Raw genomic sequence first — 18,390 nt, 5'->3', positions numbered from 1 at the left:
TTTTCTCAAACCCCACCGTACTCCAACCCATATCCATGAACGGATGTTACTATCCTACTGGTGACCGCGAAGGAAGCGTGTCGAACATTGTCGCTCCATAAATGAACAGGAAGGTGTCCGCTTAGAATACTAAGCGGACAAACACGTTTATAATTCAGCGATTATTCTGCACGCAGTGTCTCATTTCCTCACGTCTCACCATTTCCCATTGATTTTTTTAATGTCTTGAGTAATTTTTATCACACTCCCACAAGCTTGACAATTGTCAGTAAAAGTACTAACCTTTCGTTTGCATCGCTTGTTGCATCTCAGTTTCCAGTTTGACGCTCACTCTCTCCAAACACACTATTTCTTCTTTGAGAAGATAAATCTGTTCTTTGGCGTACTGAGAGAGTTCTGGAAAATTCTGGCCGACAACTGAAGCTGCCTGTAATGTAAAGAAATTAAAAGAAATTGCTTGGGTCAATTTAGATATTAATCACGTCAAGCTAAAAAGACAGAGTAAAATATAACATTTTGACAATGGTATTGTTTAAAAATATGAACAAAGCCTATTCAATAAGAGCAACTAAAACAATAGCAAACTTGCTTCTCTTGTTTCAATCCGGGGCGTATAACTAGATCTCTCCAGAAACAGTCGGTTTGCACTAAGAACTTTAAAATTCTATAACTTGCTTACCTTAGGAGCAGATAGGTCCTTGGCCGTTTGTTTGACATGCGCATTTTAAACTGTTAAGGTTTTGTTGGCAGACTGTTTGCCTGGAAACTTGCCCACCAGGAGTTAATAGGCATGAACATCTACTTGCCCGACAGAAAAAATTAATTCTTATCGCGGTATCCGGACGGGAATTTAGTTTTGAGCTCTTCTCACTTAAGAGTAAGCCACAGGATTACACGGAGTACCTACCTCTTGATTTAAGGGCGTCTCCTTTTCAAAACGAGAAGCATCCACCGGTGGGATAGGGCGCGCCTCGTCAAGGGTGGAACCATTAGAAGGAAAAGTTCCCAGCCGGGGGCTGCTGCGGTAACCATCCGATTCCTCGCCCTTATCTTTCTCGTATTCTCCAACAGTTACAGCGACATGTGGCTTTGCCCTCTTTAGGACAGACTTAACAGGTGTGCTACAGAGAACATCACTTCCCTTCTCTTGTGTCCATAATTCCTCGCTATTGGCCACAGCACCGCCTTCCACAACATTACTGGAATCGTTCTTTGGAACGATGGTGTCCCTTTGTTAATCCACTTTTCTTTACCATCACCCTTATCAAATTCTTGCATTTGCTTGACAACCTTTCTTGGGACTTTCCTTGCAAGGATCAGACTCAGATTCAGATAACAAGGAACCTTGCTCGTCATTATATTTTTTACTAAAAGGGTTTAACCATTTTGGACTCTTACAAGCTTTCTTCTTTCGCCGATTGCGTTTGCGACGGCTTGGTGACGATATAATATCACCCTGGTTACCAGGCTCCTGACTTTTCTCCATAGAGGGAGGTGAGGCTTTTGGAGACAAACAACTCTTCTCGCTTTTTACTTCTTTGACATCACATTTAAGGTGACCATCAGAAGCAACCGCTGGCTGCTGAGTTGGTGGAGAGGGTACAGTCAGGCGTGGCAGAGGTGGAGGAGAACTCAACTTAGCAGAAGAAGTTGGAGAAGAAGCTTTTCTTTTGATCTCCATTGGCTCTTTATTGTTGTCGCTACAGAAGGCAGCCTCCTGAGGAACATTAAGTTTGTTATCTGCTCCAGATTGTGATTTGTCATTTCTCCTCTCTTCAGCTGAAGTGTCTGACACTGGAGCCTTGTTTCCAGAGGACTTCTTTGCGCTGCTCTTTGAACCTTCCTCACGATCTCGGTTTTTGTTTGCTTTTTGTTGTGATTTCTTCCACTCCATGGCATCTTTCATAAACTCGTCGAAAATCTCCTTGTCTGTGCGACTGTAATTAAAACAAAAGATTTGAGAAGAAATTATAAGCGACTGATCAAGCGAGTGAGTGACTTAATAAGTTAAATAATTATATAAGTGAACTGATGTCTGACAAGCCGACTGGCTCACCCGTACTGCCGTTTATAAGTGAGTGTGTGTGTGGAGTAAGTGAGTGAGTGAGTGACTATTAACAGTATATTGACTATTATTGTCCTACCTCCAAACGTTTGGTCTGTTAGAAAAATTATGACTGAGAAAAAAGAATGAAATGACTGTAAACTGACTAACTAACAATGACATTGACTGACTGACTGACTGACTGACTGACTGACTGACTGACTGACTGACTGACTGACTGACTGACTGACTGACTGACTGACTGAAAAAATAACAAATCAACTCATTCTTATTTCTTCAAGAGTTCTGTGTAACATTTTAAAAATCATCGTTGATGTTTTGGAGGCTACAATCAATTTAAGAGTAAATTTGTATGTATATCAGTAATCAAAATGACTTAAAAAATATTGTGGCATATAGCTACTTTAAGAAAGACAATCCTAAAACCCATTTTTCACCCATCTCCTTTATTTCCTTGGGGTAGAAAAAAAATTACTGGCCCCAAAGTTATTCATAAATGTCAGTATACATCAGTAAAAGAACATTATTTTGTTTACTGTAATATATAATTTACTTAAAGCTAAATCTTATAAGTGATTTTAATCACTCAATCATGTAAATCAAATATCTCACCGAGGAAGTCCATCCTCCAACATAACAGATGACAGAGTGAACTCCAAAGAACCCGACACAACGTTTTTTGTCATTGGTTTCAAAGTAACAGTTATATCATAACTTCTTGGCTCTTCAGTTATATAATCTGCAATATCGATATTGCCAGCAGCGATCACCTTGCGGCGACCACTAGGAGAAACCTGCAGGGGATTTGAAATCTTCAAGTAAATAAAATCTATCAAGTCGAACTATATCTGACAGATTATTTAAAACTAATCTAACAAGAGGTGGGTTAAAGTTCTGGCAACAAAATCAGTTTCCTCAAGTTTGAGGACTTCCCGGTGGGGGATTGGAAGGGGCGCCAGAGTGGGGGGGGGGGGGGGGGGGTTCTATGCTCCCTTCCTTCTTTTTTTTCTTGTGTTTCCTTGTTCCCTAAAGTGCTGGTATAAATTAATCAATTTCTGTGATCCCTGTTCCCTAAAATATCAGAAACACAGCTTTTTTTTCCAGTTTTTCTAGCTTTATTTTCATTTTTTCCCCTTAATCCTAGCTATTTTATGCCAGTGTTTCATTGTTCTCGGCTTGAGACCCCCTAGAAGGCCCCAACGTAGGAGAAAGGATTCTATGCTTAAGAACCTTATTTGAGGGTCGGAATGGGGTTTAGTGTTAAGCGTTATTTCCCCAGAATTTTTAGGTGTTTGCCGTTAAATTGGCCAATATTCTAATGTTTACTGTTTCCGGAGAAAATACTGCTAAGTGTTTGGAGGGCCCTTTTGTGAAAATTTCATAGTCTTTTAGCATTGTAAATTCTTATCTGCTCTCGAAAATTTGTAATAAATTACTCATCAACTTTGAGCCTGTGCTAGGTGACCTCCAGTCGAAAAACTTTGGCAGTCTTCGGTCATCTTCGGTAGTCTTCGGGAATCTTCGGTAGTATTCGGAAATCTTCCGAAATGATCGGTCATCGTCCGAATAATGGCTGGAACTTCGTGCTATACTAAACTAAATAATATCGCGTTTTGGAGCCGTTTTTATTTCTTTCTGGATAAAATTTACTGTTACAGTGAATTTTTTACTGTTAGCGTTAAAATGTCTAAAATTTAACTGTTTGATGTTAGAGAGCCAAAAAATTAAGTGTTTAGTGTTATCGAAGTACCCCCATTCAGACCCTCTTATTTAAGTGAAGGGGTTATGAGGCTTCATTTCATTTGAAAGATAGAGGTTATAACATTCGACTTCTAACAATCTGAGAGCAATCAGCAATCTTGTTAATATAGTGACTAATGCAAAAGCCGAACACAACTTAAGTGAGATTTAGTCACGATTAGAAGAAGGGACTTTTCATTCATCATTGCCGTAAAATCAGTTATGATCAAAAAATTGTCCGGCCATTATGTCAGACCCAACATTCTTAATTTAACACTAAAAAGACAACTCACATTCTGTACTAGTATCTTCCATGGCCTTTCTTGATAACACAGTAACTCGTCTTTAGAGTTCTAAAAATACAAAAATATGTCCAATTGTAAAATAACATATGAGGAGGGTTTCTGTATTTAATAATTGTTTTTAATAGCAGCCATAAGCTTTAGTTGGTTCTGACAAACTTCTTTTATAACAATGGATTGATTCGTTTAATTCTCCATTCCACTACACAATTTGAAACTCGACAACAACTGAGAAAATATAACTTAAGCTTTATACTAGGCATAAAAAACTCGTTAATCGAACTGACAAAGACTTAAGCGGGGCCCCAAAAAAAAAAAAAAAAAAAAAAAATTTTAAAAAAATTTTTTTCAAAAAATTTTTTTTTTTTTTCGTATTTCTCAAAAACAAAAGAAAAAAAAAAAAAAGGGCAAATAAAAAAAAAAAAAAAAAAAAAAAAAATTTTATAAATAAAAAAAAAAGAGAAAAAAAAAAAAAAAACAAAAAAAAAAACCCAAAAAAATTTAACAAAAAATCCTTGGGTGCCCCTGTTAATCAAACCAAAATTGACATTCAGGCCAGTAAATTTCTAGCAAGTCCTGGTTTAAGTCTTGCAGCTGTTTTCGAGCCAATAAACCGATCCTAAGTCAAGTCAAATTATATTCATCACGTTTACCATATTGCAGTTAGCTTTAAAGTTATTTTCTTCTTGATCTAATTACCTTGAGCAGAGTTAATTTTGCTTTCTGTGGATCTGGTTCTGGCCAGACATGTATACCCCTGTAAGGATTCTTAAATCCTGGCTGCCAGGGAACCGGCTGAAAAAAAATAACAATGTTAACGAACATGCAAGTTTTATACTGTTTTACGTATACGTAGGAAATTTCGAGAGACTTTTTGTAGGACAAATACAAAGCAAGCTTACCTTTGTACTGGAATGTTTGGGGTTTGATTTATCCCAAACGATAGAAAGGCTGTTCGGGTGCCTAGCGAACAAACAATAAGGTTAGAAAAATGGTTATAACAAAAGGATAAACTTGCAACGGTTCTGAGTTTGGAATATCTACAATCGCCATTTTGTATATTGACCTCTGCTAGGCCTTGTAACGAGTTGTAAAATAAGACTCTCCGACCCCTCCCAGCAGTAGTTCTTTTTGTTCGGCGGAGAAGGCGGAGAAAGGGGAAAATGGGCGAAAACCAGGGCGAAAACATAGAAAAGAAAATGACAAAAAATCATGAATAACATTGACGGTTAGCTTTCGCCAACCTTAATTGCAGTGTAGAGTCATTTATCCATATTTTTACCGTGGACTTGTTATTGATTTCAATTATAATCCCACCATGTGATGATATTTATGGGGAGATCTCAGAGCGGTCGCATAACTTTTAGCTTTCCAATTTCGTTGAAAAAACTTCGAAAAACTTTCCGTCAAGTCTACCCTGCCAAAGCTGCTATTTTTGTTGTTGAATCCCTTTAGTTTGATGAAATAATCCAAGACTTATGTAAAAAAAAATGTTTCTTTTGATGCGGGACTTGAAACTTGCGAAAAGATTGAAATTCATTTTTCAATTAGAGGTATCTTGAAACTTACCATTTTTCTTTCACACATTCAAGTGTTAGCGCTGACGCTGACGTCGTAATTTGAAATTCGTCGACCTTCGCTTTTTTCCGGCGGACATTTTTTAGCAATGAAGCCATGACTTCAGAAGATGAAATCTTTCAGAAAAACTCTGAGTTTTTTTTTTCCTTCATTGTGATGTCACGTTACCATGATAACTGCTTCGAATACGAACGCGCTCGCGCGCGCAAGCTTGTTGCCTGGATTCTGATCATCCGTTGCGCTCGTACGGCATAGAGAGCCGCGGGCCTTCCCTCGAATGCGATACAAAAAAATAACAGGATTTAATAGGCCTTGTTCACGATAGCCGCCAAGTTTGTTTTTGTTTTATAATGCAAATTAGGTACGTGACTTCTGAGGGGGCAAACAAGCTTAAATGGAGAAATTTGAACTAGTTTCTTATAAGGTCTGATTTTCCCTTGTTTCGTTCGGCTCCTTCCGTCTTTTCCTTCCCTCCCTTCTCTCTCCCCCTCAACATAAGGGGGGCAGCCGGCGTGGTCGGCGGCCGCGCCGCGGCGTCACCCCTCCACCATCTGCGGCTTCATCTGTCTCTCATTCCGGGGGCGGTGCTTGTGGCTTCGGTGGGTGGGGGGTTCCTGTGGGGGTTGCTCCGTGTCGTCTCCCCCCGGCCGCCGTCTCCGTCACGACGACCACCCCCCGTCTCTCCTCTGTCTCCGCATCCCGGAGCTTACATCAGTCACTGGTCAATGCCCCTAGTGCGGCGGTCACCATCCTGCTGTTTAAGGCGTCGGGTGGCCGCAGCGGCTGGACGCGCGAAGCCGAAGAGCAGAGCACTTCCAACATCCTCCCCTAATTTTCCTGCCGTTTTTCGCCGACTGGACGCCTGGAAGTGGCTATTCAGCCAACGGCAGACATTGATTAGTGTTTCTCTTACACTCCCCAAACGATTGTTCGTGTTGAGGAAGACGAAACGGAATTTCGTTGCTATCGCGCGGTCAAATATACATCGAATTCATCGCTCGTCGCGCTGAATTTTTATCACGGAAAATTCTCCTTTGGGGCCAATTTGAATCAACGGACCAGATTAATACAATTGCATCTATCGGGTTGTCGATCGTCAGTCACCAACAACAGTTTTATTTAGAGCTACTCTCACCCGGACTATATGATCAAAGAAAAGTCTGCGTTCGAGCCAAGTGTCACGTCAAATTGAATTTAATTCAAACCATAGTAGATAGTTTAACTATGCTCAAACTTCGTAAGCATGAAGCGACTGGTATTTTCTCTATTCCCCCCCGGATTGGATGCTAGTCCTACTCATGGTCTCCCCGGTAACAAATCCATCTTTACCCATAAATACATCTGAGTGGATGAGGATAATGTGGAAACTGTGTAAAGCCGTCTTGCCAAAGAACATGACGAAGTGTCCCACATCAGATTCTTAATCAGCAGGCCAAAGCAAGGTTTCTTTTCCTAGATCAAGGGCCGGTTTGAGCAGACTTAACGACATGTTCATCAATTTCTGCTGGCTGAGAACTTTTTTCGCATTTGAGAGACATTCTATATATAATGCAAATATCATCAAAAAGACCACCATTTCATACGTTGTATTAAAAAATGCTTTATTTACAATTTCTGTTGTAGGAAACAAAGGTATTTTTCTCTTTTACATTACTTTTTTTTCTTTAAAGAACCCTTAGAGTGCATAGTAATGACATTTCCGTTGATGCAATTGTAGAAACTATAAATTTCGCTTTTACAAGTTAAAGAAAAAAAATGATCATAATTGAACAACTCACTTCGAAAAGAATTAAACACGAGAAAAGGTTAATTAAATTACTTTTCCATAAGGTAGAATAACGTCACATGTCTTGTGAGAAAGTGTTGTAAAATGTGCAATGACGTCATACTGCCTGTGTCCCAACCTGTCTGTCATTGAATTCGTCCAATCATCAACGCTGATATTAATTCACTCGTGAACAAAAGTGACGCATGCGTTCAGAGGCAACCACTTTGCATGACTGTCTCCGTTTGTCTCGTTGTTATGCAAATTGCAAAAAGAAAACAAAAAAATTCTAAAAAACAACTCCTAAAATTGCAAAAAAAAAGCTCTACAATCGCTAAATATGCAAAAACAAGCCGTGAAATTACAAACCTACAATTGCAAAAGCCTATAAGAACTAAGACAATGCATAAACACGCAAACAAGTAAGCTAAAAAATTGTAAAAAGCAAGCTAAAAATTGCAAGCAATAGAATTGCAAAATGTCTAAAATTACAAAAGCCTAGTCGCTTTAATTGAAAAAGCAAGCAAAAAAGAAACCCGAGCAAGCTTAAAAAACGTTACAAAAGCTGTCCTAAAACGCAAGCTATAAAATTGCAAAAGGCCTAGAATTGCATAGCTAAAAATTGCAAAAAGCAAGCTAAAAATTGAAAGCAATAGAATTGCAAATTGTCTAAATTACAAAACTCTAGCCGCTTAAATTAAAAAAAAGCAAGCAAGAAGAAAACGAGCGAGCTTAAAAAGCGTTACTAAAGCTGTGCTAAAACGCAAGCTATGAAATTGCAAAAGCCCTAGAATTGCATACCTAATCGCTAACATGCAAGCACACAAAAAAGAAACAATTAGAAAGCTAAGACAGCAACAAACTAACGTAACCAGTCACGCGCAGTGATTACATGAACGCTTGCGTTACTTTCATTCAAGAATGATTCTATATCCACGTATCTGATTGGATGAAAACGTAGCCAGCAGGTTGGATCACGTGCAATATAACGTCAAGTCACATCCCACTACATCTATCTCACTCAAACCAGTGACGTTATCCCATTTATTTCGGGTTTTTTTCCTTTTTTGATTTTGCTATCGGCATAAAAGATCCAATTCTAGTTAAAAAGACTTTTGATAAAAATAAGTGACTGAAATAGTTATAATACATAAATGCATTCTGCTTTCGGATGGGTTTTTCTCATATAGAATTTCTATAAAAACAGTACTTGGCAAAATTTGAAATTCCCTGAAAGTAAGACATTTTAAGAAAGTGTTTTCATTAAAGAATTTTTTACGAAAAATAAGGAAAAGTTATTTACATTTTGTTTTCATAAAATTATTCTTCTGGAAGAGTATCATTGCACATTATTTACACTCAACATTAGAGAAAATATATGATGAATTTTGCATCATGTTAACCACTATTTACAATATTAACAATTATAGAGAATCAGAGAGCTAGGTTTAAAAAACAAGTAAGAGTTAAACTGGATCTGAAATGAGAAGAAAGAGAATGCATTAGACATAAATTAAAAACATGAATCAGCGTGGCGGTATTAATTTTGCAAATTTCAGAAGCAGAAAAAAATCAAACTCATATCTTTTTTTTTGAAATCCAAAAGATGGTTTTCACTCAAGTGACAAGTGACTTATTAAAGGAAATTGACGCTTGTGTAAATAAAGCTACTTAAATTAACGCGAGTTGAAGGAAAAATTACTTCCCAATAAAGGAAATTAACGAAAGAGGCGGTAACATTTCAAAATGAAGGGAATTAACGTGACGAACACAAAGAAAAACACTTGTTGAGACGGCATGAAAAAAAAAAAAACAATTACTGTTTTACCTCAGAAAATGTGTACCTACCTTAAAACTTTAATGCCGTTCAGTGGGCTATCGAATTCTTCTTGTTTGCCAATTGCAGCAAAATAGTTAATAACTTTTGCTCATGAGCACGGCTCTCGTGCGTTTTACGCCAGTCTGGAAAAAAACAACAACAAACAATTAGTATCTACATCATTAAAAAAAACGCTCCAAATATAAAAAAAAAACACCTGTTAATGCGTTTTTAAGCCTGTTACATTCATTTGGACAAGTTATAAACAGGCGGGGAAAAGTGAGGTGAATATAAAGGTGGCCATAACTCCCAAATTTCAAATTCCACGGGTTTGTTTACTCGCCCTTTTTCAAGTGGAGTTCTAAACTATGGCTGAAACAAACGCTTGAACTGAAATTAAATATTATAAGCAAAAATCTTCCAAATTCAAGCTGCTATCGTATGTGCAACTATTACTTTCCACTGATATTGATGTTAGATTTTTATCTTATTGATTGTCAAGAGTTGGTATATGGAAGTGAAATTTATGGACTTACAGACTAACAGAAAGTGTTTCTTTCCAAGATACACCAAGAAGATACCTTATAACATGAAATTTCCGCGACACTTTTATTTCGCGAATTTCGCGATTTCAAAAAAATCGCGAAATTAAAGCGACGCGAAAATTAAGCGACTCACAGTACGTCAATAATCAAGAAAGAATATGTTTAGTACCACTGAAGGGAGGAATTTTCAATATAAATGGATGTTGTCGTCAATTGACTGAAGAAAAATAACTCACTGACAAGCATGACCTACTTGTATACATTGTGAGAACTGCTTTGTATGTAGATATTGCTATTGCCGAGATTTAGTCCCGCCCTTGCGTTTTTGTTAGTTTTGACGTTATTGTTCCTTCGATGAAGGCGTTTTATTTATTCAAGGGCATTTTAATAATATTGCTAAGGAAATGTAAATTGTGCTTTACTCAAAAATGTGAAAATAACGTGATTTAAAATACAAAATTTTCGCAAAATAGCGAAATTAAAGTGTCGTGAAATCATGACGCGCACCTCAAAATCGCGAAATTAACGTGTCGCGAAAATTTCATGCAATAAGGTATATAATACACAAAATTTACATCAGAAGTGATTGTGAAACAAATTGTCTGTGCGGACCAGTGAAATAAGATGTAAAATATAATATCCCTGCATATTTTACCTTCTAGTTCAAGGAGGAACCTTAGTTCTTTTCGAATGATTTTGCAACAGTCGTCAAAGTTTCCTTGCTTATCGCTACAGTAAGAGAAATAATAATAAAAAAAAGAATTATTATAAAATAATGCTAAGTCACAATACTCAAATTTTCAAGTGAACTTTTAATACTGCTCGAGCCTTTTTAACCATTTACAATTAGAATGTGAAACGCTTCACAATTCCATATTAAAGGAGTATAATTTAACACATGCAAAATCGGAACTTTAACAAAAACGTGACACATTGTTTTTAACTTACAGGATTTCTAGATCTTGTTTCCTTTCAATGAGTTCGTCTCTGTACTTAGTAAGAGTGAGCCAGTCTTGGGTTAGACCATCGAGTTCTTCCTCACAATCTGAAAACAAAATCGTGGCGTGCAAACAAGGTTGACTAACTGCATGTTAAGTTTTTATGTAAAGTTACAAAAGCACTTACAATCTCAAAATGGCGATCAATTGTAGCGTTTTATACAACTTCCCGGTATATCAAAAAATATTTTTTCTGTAGGCTGCCTAGCAATGATAACCTTAAATTGTAAATTTCTGCAACCATAGTCGGAAAAAAGGGTATACTTTTAATTTTAACACACGCTTGCTTTCTCGTGCAAAGATATAACTGACCTTTCGTTTTCATTGCCTGCAGCAATTCCATTTCGAGCTTGATGCTCACTTTTTCCAAAGACGCAATTTCCTCGCAAAGAATAGCAATCTGTTCCTGGGCGTACATAGACAGTTCTATACAATGCTGGCTGTCAAGTGAAGCTGCCTGAAATGCAAGGAATCAAAGAAATAGGTTGGTTTTTGGACAACAAAAACAAGGGAAGATAATCGAAGGGTAAAATATCAAAAGATAGATATATCACAGATGAGAGATATGCATGAATATGTTCAGCCTGGAATCCCAGTTTTCAAACCTTTATGGAAAATTAGAATTGGTTTGTAAAAACTAGGCAGTGCGAGAAATCGAGGGCAAAGAAGGGAATTTGACTGTGGAAGAGGAAATGATTTTGCTTCACGTAATCGGGAGGTTCGAAAGCTAGGGGTTCCAGAAATTGGAATTCCAATAGAATGGCTTTATTTTTCTTTGTTTCAGACGTTACTTAATAAGTAAATACCTTTCCATTTTCACGCTGTTTCTCTTGGATGGGATCTGGCGCCTCTGAATTCTCGCCCTGATCTTCCACTCTTTCTTCATCAACAGCTACAGCAACATAGGGTCTCGACCTCTTCGTAACAGGCTTCCCAGGCGTATTGCAGAGGTCATTATCTTCTTCCTGTGGTTCCAACTCGTCAACAGGAATAACCGGCACATAGGTCTTGGCCCTCTTGAGAACAGGCTCATCGAGGGTGCTACAGAGAACATCATCTCCCTCCTGTTGTCTGGCCGCTTCCTCATACTTTGCCCCTTGTAACTCTTCAACAGGAATAACCGGCACATAAGGCTTGGCCCTCTTGAGAACAGGCTCATCAGCGGTGCTGCAGAGACCATCTTCTCCCTCCTGTTCTTGTGACGATTCCTCGTCCTTGGGTTCTTCTACTTTTTTGATACCAACAACCGGATCAGAGGGTTTCTTCCCATTTAGAATAGGATCGTCAGAATTGCTACAGGGATCATCACCTCCCTCCTTTCGTTCTAAAGATTCCTCTCCGTTATCTTCTTCTAATTCTCCTTTAACAACGCTAGGGCTAAAGGACTTCGCAGTCTGCTGGACACACTCGTCAGAAACGCTGCAAAGAGCACTATCCCTATCCTTTCTTTCTGAAGACTTATCTTCTTCTAGTTCATTAGGTTGCTCCGTACTCAGGGCAAGGTCATCGGGCGTTATGCAGTGACCATCAATTCCCTTCTTTTGTTTTGAAGATTCCTCTCCACTACCTTGTTCTAATTCGTAAGGCTCGTCCTGAACGAGTGATGTTTCTAATAAGACAGCACCGCCCTGTTCAATATCACTCGAATCTTTCTTTGCAACGATAGCGTCGCCGTCGTTGGTCTCTTTATCTTTATCATCACCCTCATCACGATCCTTGCACGTGCCAGGACCGTCATCAGGCGTGCTGCAGTGACCATCAATTCCCTCCTTTTGTTTTGATAATTCTTCTCCATCACCTTGTTCTAATTCGTTCATAGTGTTAACAGGAACATTGGGTTTTGCCTTCTCTAAGGCAGGCTCGTCCTGAACGAGTGATGTTTCTAATAAGACAGCACCGCCCTGTTCAGTAACACTGGAATCATTCTTTGAAACGATTACATTGCCGTTGTTCGTCTCTCTTCCTTTACCATCACGGTCATCAAGATCCTTACATGTGCCAGGACCGTCAATCACTTTAGAATCTTTCTCAGGCCTTTCCTTGCAAGGATGAGACTCAGATTCAGATGACAAAGAACCTTCCTCGTCACCACTAGATTCTTCGCCAAATGGATTAAACTCCTTCGGATACTTATCTTCTTTCTTCTTTCGCCGATTGCGTTTGCGGCGGCCTGATGACGACTTCACCTCCGGCTCGTTTCCATGCTCCTGACCAAGCCCACACTTTGATGTTTGCACACTATAAGGAAGAGAGTCTTCTGAAGACGACCCGAATGGGTTAAGTTCCTTAGGGTATTTCACCTTTCTCTTCAGCCCTCTGAGGCGTTTGCCATCATTTGCAGCCTTTTCCTCCGTATGTTTTAACGTATTCTTCACTTTGACGTCTTGTTTTGGTTGACTTGGTGGAGGAGGTCGGGGTGGGCGTGGTTTTGATGATGTAGACTGCGACGAAGCAGGCTTGGGTGGAGGTGGAGCTGGACGAGACTTAACTGGGAGCGGTGGAGGTGGAGCAGGACGAGACTTACGAGGGAGGGGTGGAGGTGGCGCAGGACGAGTCTTAGCAGGGAGGCGCGGAGGAGGTGCAGGACGGGTCTTGAAGCTGAGTGGTGGAGCTGGAGCTATGTTCTTCTTCTCTGTCTTCGGCGCTGCACTGCCATTGCTAATGGTTGTTTTCAATAGGGACTGTTTTCTTGACTTAACAGCATCTTGCAGAATCTCGTCCAATATTTCTTTGTCCTTGTGACTATGAATGAGAAAAACGGATTTCAGTACACATAACAAGCTAGTGAGCATTAATGAAAAATTCAAACAAACATTTATAGTCACTACGAACAAATGTAAACAGTATAGCTAATGTTTAAGACAGCAAAACGCGATCTTAAAACTAGAAAGTCTAGTTATAATAAAGTAGAAATTGCTTTCTAAATCTTATGCATGATAGTACCTTGGCTGCGTTTTCTGAACACAAGCGTTTTATTTGCAATGCTTTTATGTGTGTTTAATCATTGCCCTTTCTGGGAAATTAAAGGACCGAAAAGCGGCATGGTATTTTTGAGGGTTACGGTTTGGTGCAGGGATTCTTTTGGGTTTTGTTACAAGCACCAGGGATTTTTTGGGGTCTTACATTTTACCCACATTCGATCAACCCTTTCAATTTAAATCCCGAGGACCCCCACCCCTCCCCTTCGCATTTAAGGGCTGTTAATTCACAGAACGCTAGGGGATGCGGTTGCAATTGGGTATTGGGGCAAATCCAAAAACAAAATACTCACCGAGGAATACCATTTTCCAACAGAACAGAGGAAAGACTGAATTCCAGTGAACCAGTCACGACATTCTTGGTTGCTGCCCTTAAAGTAACAGTGATGTCATGGGTTGATGGCTCCTCAGTTATGTAGTCAGCGATATCTAAGTGGCCAGTTGCAATGATCTTACGGCGACCACTTGCAGACAACTAATCATGTGAAACCAAGAAAAACAATATTATTAATCGGAAATTAAACTTTCCTTAGTTAAAAATAATTGCAAATCATTCTCAGGGTTAAAAGGGCTTTGTCACGGATTTTACCAGATTTTTGAACAGCCTAACAATTTAAACTTTGTGTCCCAGAACCATTTCAAAAAGCATGCTTAGCTTTACTAGTGAAAACCACTTTACTATTTTATTAAAAACAGCAAATTATTTTTTTTTTTTGAGCTAGTACAGGAGCAACCTCGTTCCCAGGGTTTCTTTTTCCCCGTCCCCAAGAGCCTCTTCTCTCGCTCTTGAGAGCGGGGAGAGGGCCTGGGAACGAGTTTAGTACAGGAGGAGTCATGGAAAGTATTTGTTTCAAACATAAAAATGTTTTGCTGATATTGCTATAGCGGTTACAGGGGAAACCATTTAAAAGGGGGGTTGGAATACTCATCGTAAATTTTGAAAAGAAGCCATAAAAGAGATCAGTCTAGGCGCGGCTCAAGCTTGTGTGATTCCTAAAAGATACCAACTGGTACTAAGGGACGGACCATTATCTTTTTGAAGGGGGGGATGAAAAATATTGAAAAAAATTGTTTGCAGAACCTGGAAAGACAAAATAAATTGTTTGCAAAAACGATATGTATAACAAAAAATAGTAAGAATTTCGAAAAAAATGTTTGCAGAGGTGTATAAACTAAAAAAAAAGTTTGCAGAGGAAAATTTTTCATCCCCCCCCCCCCCTTCCAAGAAAATAATGGTCCGTCCCTAAAGATGGATTCATAGTTGAATGTGAGAACCTGGGAACGAGGTAGGGCCCACTGTATCTTTTTTTCCGATCAGCTGAAATTAACAACTTACGTTCTGGACCAAAATTGTCCATGGCTTCTCCTGATATTGCAAAAGTTTTTTTCCAGAATTCTAAAAGTATTAAAAAGTATTAATTATTGTGAAGTACTGTAGTTACCCTCCTTGGGTTTTCTAACACACCTTCTTCATAAAAGGATTGTTTTATTCAACTTAACAGTTAAATTTGAAAACGAAAAACAAAACAGAAATATAAGCAAGTATAAGCTTCCATGGAACGCTTTCAACCAGAACTGAACGTCATAACTAAGCAACTTCATGATTCAGTGGCGGCGGAGCGTTTTGGAACGTGGGGGCTAAGACTGTCCCAAAAATAGTCGCCATGTTTTCATATTTGGAGCAACTTTTTTCTGTTCTATTCAACGTTTTGTTTTTGAGCATTTTCTAGACCGAAGATTTCCGAAGATTCTCCGATTGTTGGTCGAAGGCCATACGAACGTTTTCGATCATTTTCGAACTTTTCCGAAGATAAACGAGGTTTTCCGAAGACTTCCAAGAAAGTTTCGAAGATGTTTGAGCTCACTCACGAGACGGAATATCTTGATAAACCAATTTTACGCTGCGCTCGCGATATTTTCGGCACCAAAACGTGGGGGGCGCTGCCCCCCCCCCAAATTTTCGACAACAGCCCCCCTGTCACCCCACACCCCCCCCCCCCCCCACCTGCTCCACCGCCCATGTGATTATTTACCTTCACAAGAGTTAACTTGGTTTTTACGGGATCTGGTTCTGGCCAGACGTGAATCCCGCGGGAAGGATTCTTAATTCCCGACTGCCAGCGCACCGGCTGAAAACAAGGATCAAATATTTCAGTTAGTGTCGGATATGCAACATACAATGTTCGTTCTGCTCAAACAAAGCAAGCTTACCTTGGTGCTAGAAAGTTTGGGGCTTTCTTTGTTCCAAACTATCACTAGTTTTGTGGGCTGCCTGTAAACAAACTACTAGGTAAGAACAACGGTGAAATAATGGGAAATAAAGTACCTGCATCGTTTGTGGTTTGGAATAACTACCTTTTTGGTACTTATTTTCGCGGGCCTTTTATTGCGCGATTGTCGCGATTTCCCAAAAAAACGCGAAATTAAAGAACGCGAAAAGTTGTTTGGACGATTTTTTTTTCCAGAAAAACTGTTTCAGTACCACTCTGTTATGTTTAAACTCTTGCATTTAGCCGCACAATCGTAAAATGAATGCGCAAATTTGCGCGCGCGGCTTTTATGTATTCAAAACTATAGAAATCGTGATTAATAAAATTACATCTTAACTCACTACTGATATAAATTGCTTGCCAGTACATTTTATTTGGTAAGCTTTGGTGGAGGGTTTTTAAACTGTTCGCCAATTAGAAACGTGAAATGAGATATCGGCTACAGACTCTTTTGTTTTTTCTGTATGGTTGTATTTGAGAACTCGCGAAAACGTTCAAAACCCCGCTCTTTCATTTCGCAACTTACCAGGTCTTTACACATTCTATAGTCAGCGACGCTACAGTTGTTGTTAACTGAAACTCGTGGGCCTTCGACTTTTTCCGGCGGATACTTCTGAGCATTGACGCCATGATAAACCGACAACTGAAAACGAAACCTTTCAGAAAAACTTTTTCTTGTCTTTCATTGTGATGTCATGTAACCAAGATAATTGCTTCTAATTTAATCGCGCGCGCGCTGCCTGGATTGTCCTGAAGACGGAACATGGAAATCCGGGCTGGGCATCCCATTTCCCAGCGCTTAAATGGATAAGCGCTATATTAATATTTTTGCATTGCATTGCATTGCATTGTATCATTTTCCCGTTTAATCTATTACAATCCCAGTCCAAAAGGTCCCAGTCTTATTGTATATTTGTTTGTGATTCCCAGTCCCAGTAACCGAAATCCCATTTTTCCAGCGAAAATTTGCCCAAATCCCACTTCCCATGTTTCCTCTTCAGGCTCTTCCCGGTTTTTGACTATCCGATCCACTTACGAGTTTTCAACTCTCAACTTTCCTTTTGCCTGCTTGGTCGGCGTTCAGTAGAGAAGAGTACAACGCTGGGGGTACTCGGTATATTTTTGGGTGGGGGTGTGCCGCTGGAACTTTGAAACCCTTACCCTATACCATGCCATGTTTAGCTGAGTTTGCAACTCTTTACTGGACTATAGCTAGACACCAAAGATTCCTTCCCTATCCCAGACTTGCTTTCTTTAGAACTGTATCACTTTCATGTTTTTTCAACAGCGATGCCGCGATAATTTTAATTACGTTTAGGGAAGTCTCTTTCTCTTCCGAGTTTCTATTCTTATTTCGGACTTAATTCGTCATACTACCAATTAGTTTCCTGGGCAATTATATCCTTTATTATAGACCAAAACTCTCTGATTTCTATACCCTATCCCAGACGAAACCGATTGAAAACCATACTTTTCACAGCGGCACACACCTATATAGCTCATTTATGGGGAGTTCCTTCCTCCGGGGGGGGGGGGCTCGACCTCCTTTTCTCCTTCCCCTATGAACGCAGACTAACTTTGCTAGGCCATGCATGACATGCGCGCGATTGTCGTCCTGGCATTTTCTACTTTCGTTTAAAATTTCTATGTTCAGTATCAAACAGCCAATCCAAAAAAATTCTAATTAATTCAAAATCCCTTTCTCTCCAGATTCTTTCATTTCTCATGCCAAGGCCGTGCCAGCTAAAAAAAGCGAGAAGGGCTATAGGAACAAGAATGCGACAAACCCCCTGCTAGAACGAACCTTCCTTCAAACGTTACACCCATCGCAGTGGTACATCTCCAATAAAACCGAACCAAATAACGCGGGGTGTTGAAGGCTGCAAATCACGAGGCCAAACCAAGTGTCTGTTTCCTTGTGTTTTTTCCCTTCATCAACGGGTTTATGTCGAGTTTCTGACAAGTCTATCAACTACCTTATTATAGGAAATTAACGCGTCATGTAATTAACGCGAATTTCACATTTTCGTGTTAAGTCGCGTTAATTTTTGTTAACGTTAATTTCCGCGCCGTTGATTAAGTAGAGCGTTAATTTCAATTATTTTGGCCCCAATTTTTCGTTACAGTCCAGATATTCTTGACTCCAAGGAAAAAGCATAATTTTATCTTGCCACTATCATCAATACTGCGAAGAACGCTCAAAGTTGGAAAAGTACCACGAACATTGTTTTCGTTTAAGATTATACGCCTACAAGTTTTAAACTAAACTTGTCCCTGTTGTGTACGTCGCGTTAATTGCCTTTATTTTGAAATGTTACCCCCTCTTTCGC

At 39.3% G+C, this 18,390-nt stretch overlaps 3 protein-coding genes across 5 annotated transcripts in view; 1 reads left to right on the top strand and 2 right to left on the bottom strand.

The window, feature by feature from the left end:
• LOC144660590 (P-selectin-like) overlaps positions 1 to 18,390 on the top strand; it is a 179,468-nt gene that overhangs the window by 81,720 nt on the left and 79,358 nt on the right. The window lies entirely within an intron of this gene.
• LOC144660627 (uncharacterized) lies at positions 1,249 to 5,823 on the bottom strand. Its single transcript, XM_078521304.1, has 6 exons — positions 5,677 to 5,823; positions 5,010 to 5,070; positions 4,807 to 4,902; positions 4,099 to 4,158; positions 2,678 to 2,859; positions 1,249 to 1,937 (listed from the first exon to the last, which is right to left on the bottom strand). The coding sequence occupies exons 1-6, from the start codon at positions 5,781 to 5,783 to the stop codon at positions 1,265 to 1,267; spliced, it is 1,179 nt and encodes a 392-aa protein (XP_078377430.1). The 5' UTR covers positions 5,784 to 5,823; the 3' UTR covers positions 1,249 to 1,264.
• On the bottom strand, positions 7,515 to 16,723 carry LOC144660582 (uncharacterized). 2 transcript variants are annotated; one of them, XM_078521235.1, is made up of 11 exons: positions 16,587 to 16,723; positions 16,002 to 16,062; positions 15,824 to 15,919; positions 15,127 to 15,186; positions 14,084 to 14,265; positions 11,619 to 13,554; positions 11,125 to 11,269; positions 10,763 to 10,859; positions 10,470 to 10,543; positions 9,299 to 9,412; positions 7,515 to 8,680 (listed from the first exon to the last, which is right to left on the bottom strand). In XM_078521235.1, the coding sequence occupies exons 1-10, from the start codon at positions 16,688 to 16,690 to the stop codon at positions 9,318 to 9,320; spliced, it is 2,850 nt and encodes a 949-aa protein (XP_078377361.1). In that variant the 5' UTR covers positions 16,691 to 16,723; the 3' UTR covers positions 7,515 to 8,680; positions 9,299 to 9,317. The 2 variants fall into 2 exon arrangements, with proteins under 2 accessions (XP_078377361.1, XP_078377362.1); XM_078521236.1 differs by lacking the exon at positions 7,515 to 8,680 and adding an exon at positions 8,903 to 8,927.

This window comes from Oculina patagonica, chromosome 7 (assembly GCF_052425735.1).
Source record: "Oculina patagonica isolate OP01 chromosome 7, crgOcupat, whole genome shotgun sequence".
Classification (NCBI taxonomy): Eukaryota; Metazoa; Cnidaria; class Anthozoa; order Scleractinia; family Oculinidae; genus Oculina; species Oculina patagonica.
Note: the sequence above shows the minus strand (reverse complement) of the source record. Positions and strands in the feature narration are given on the sequence as shown.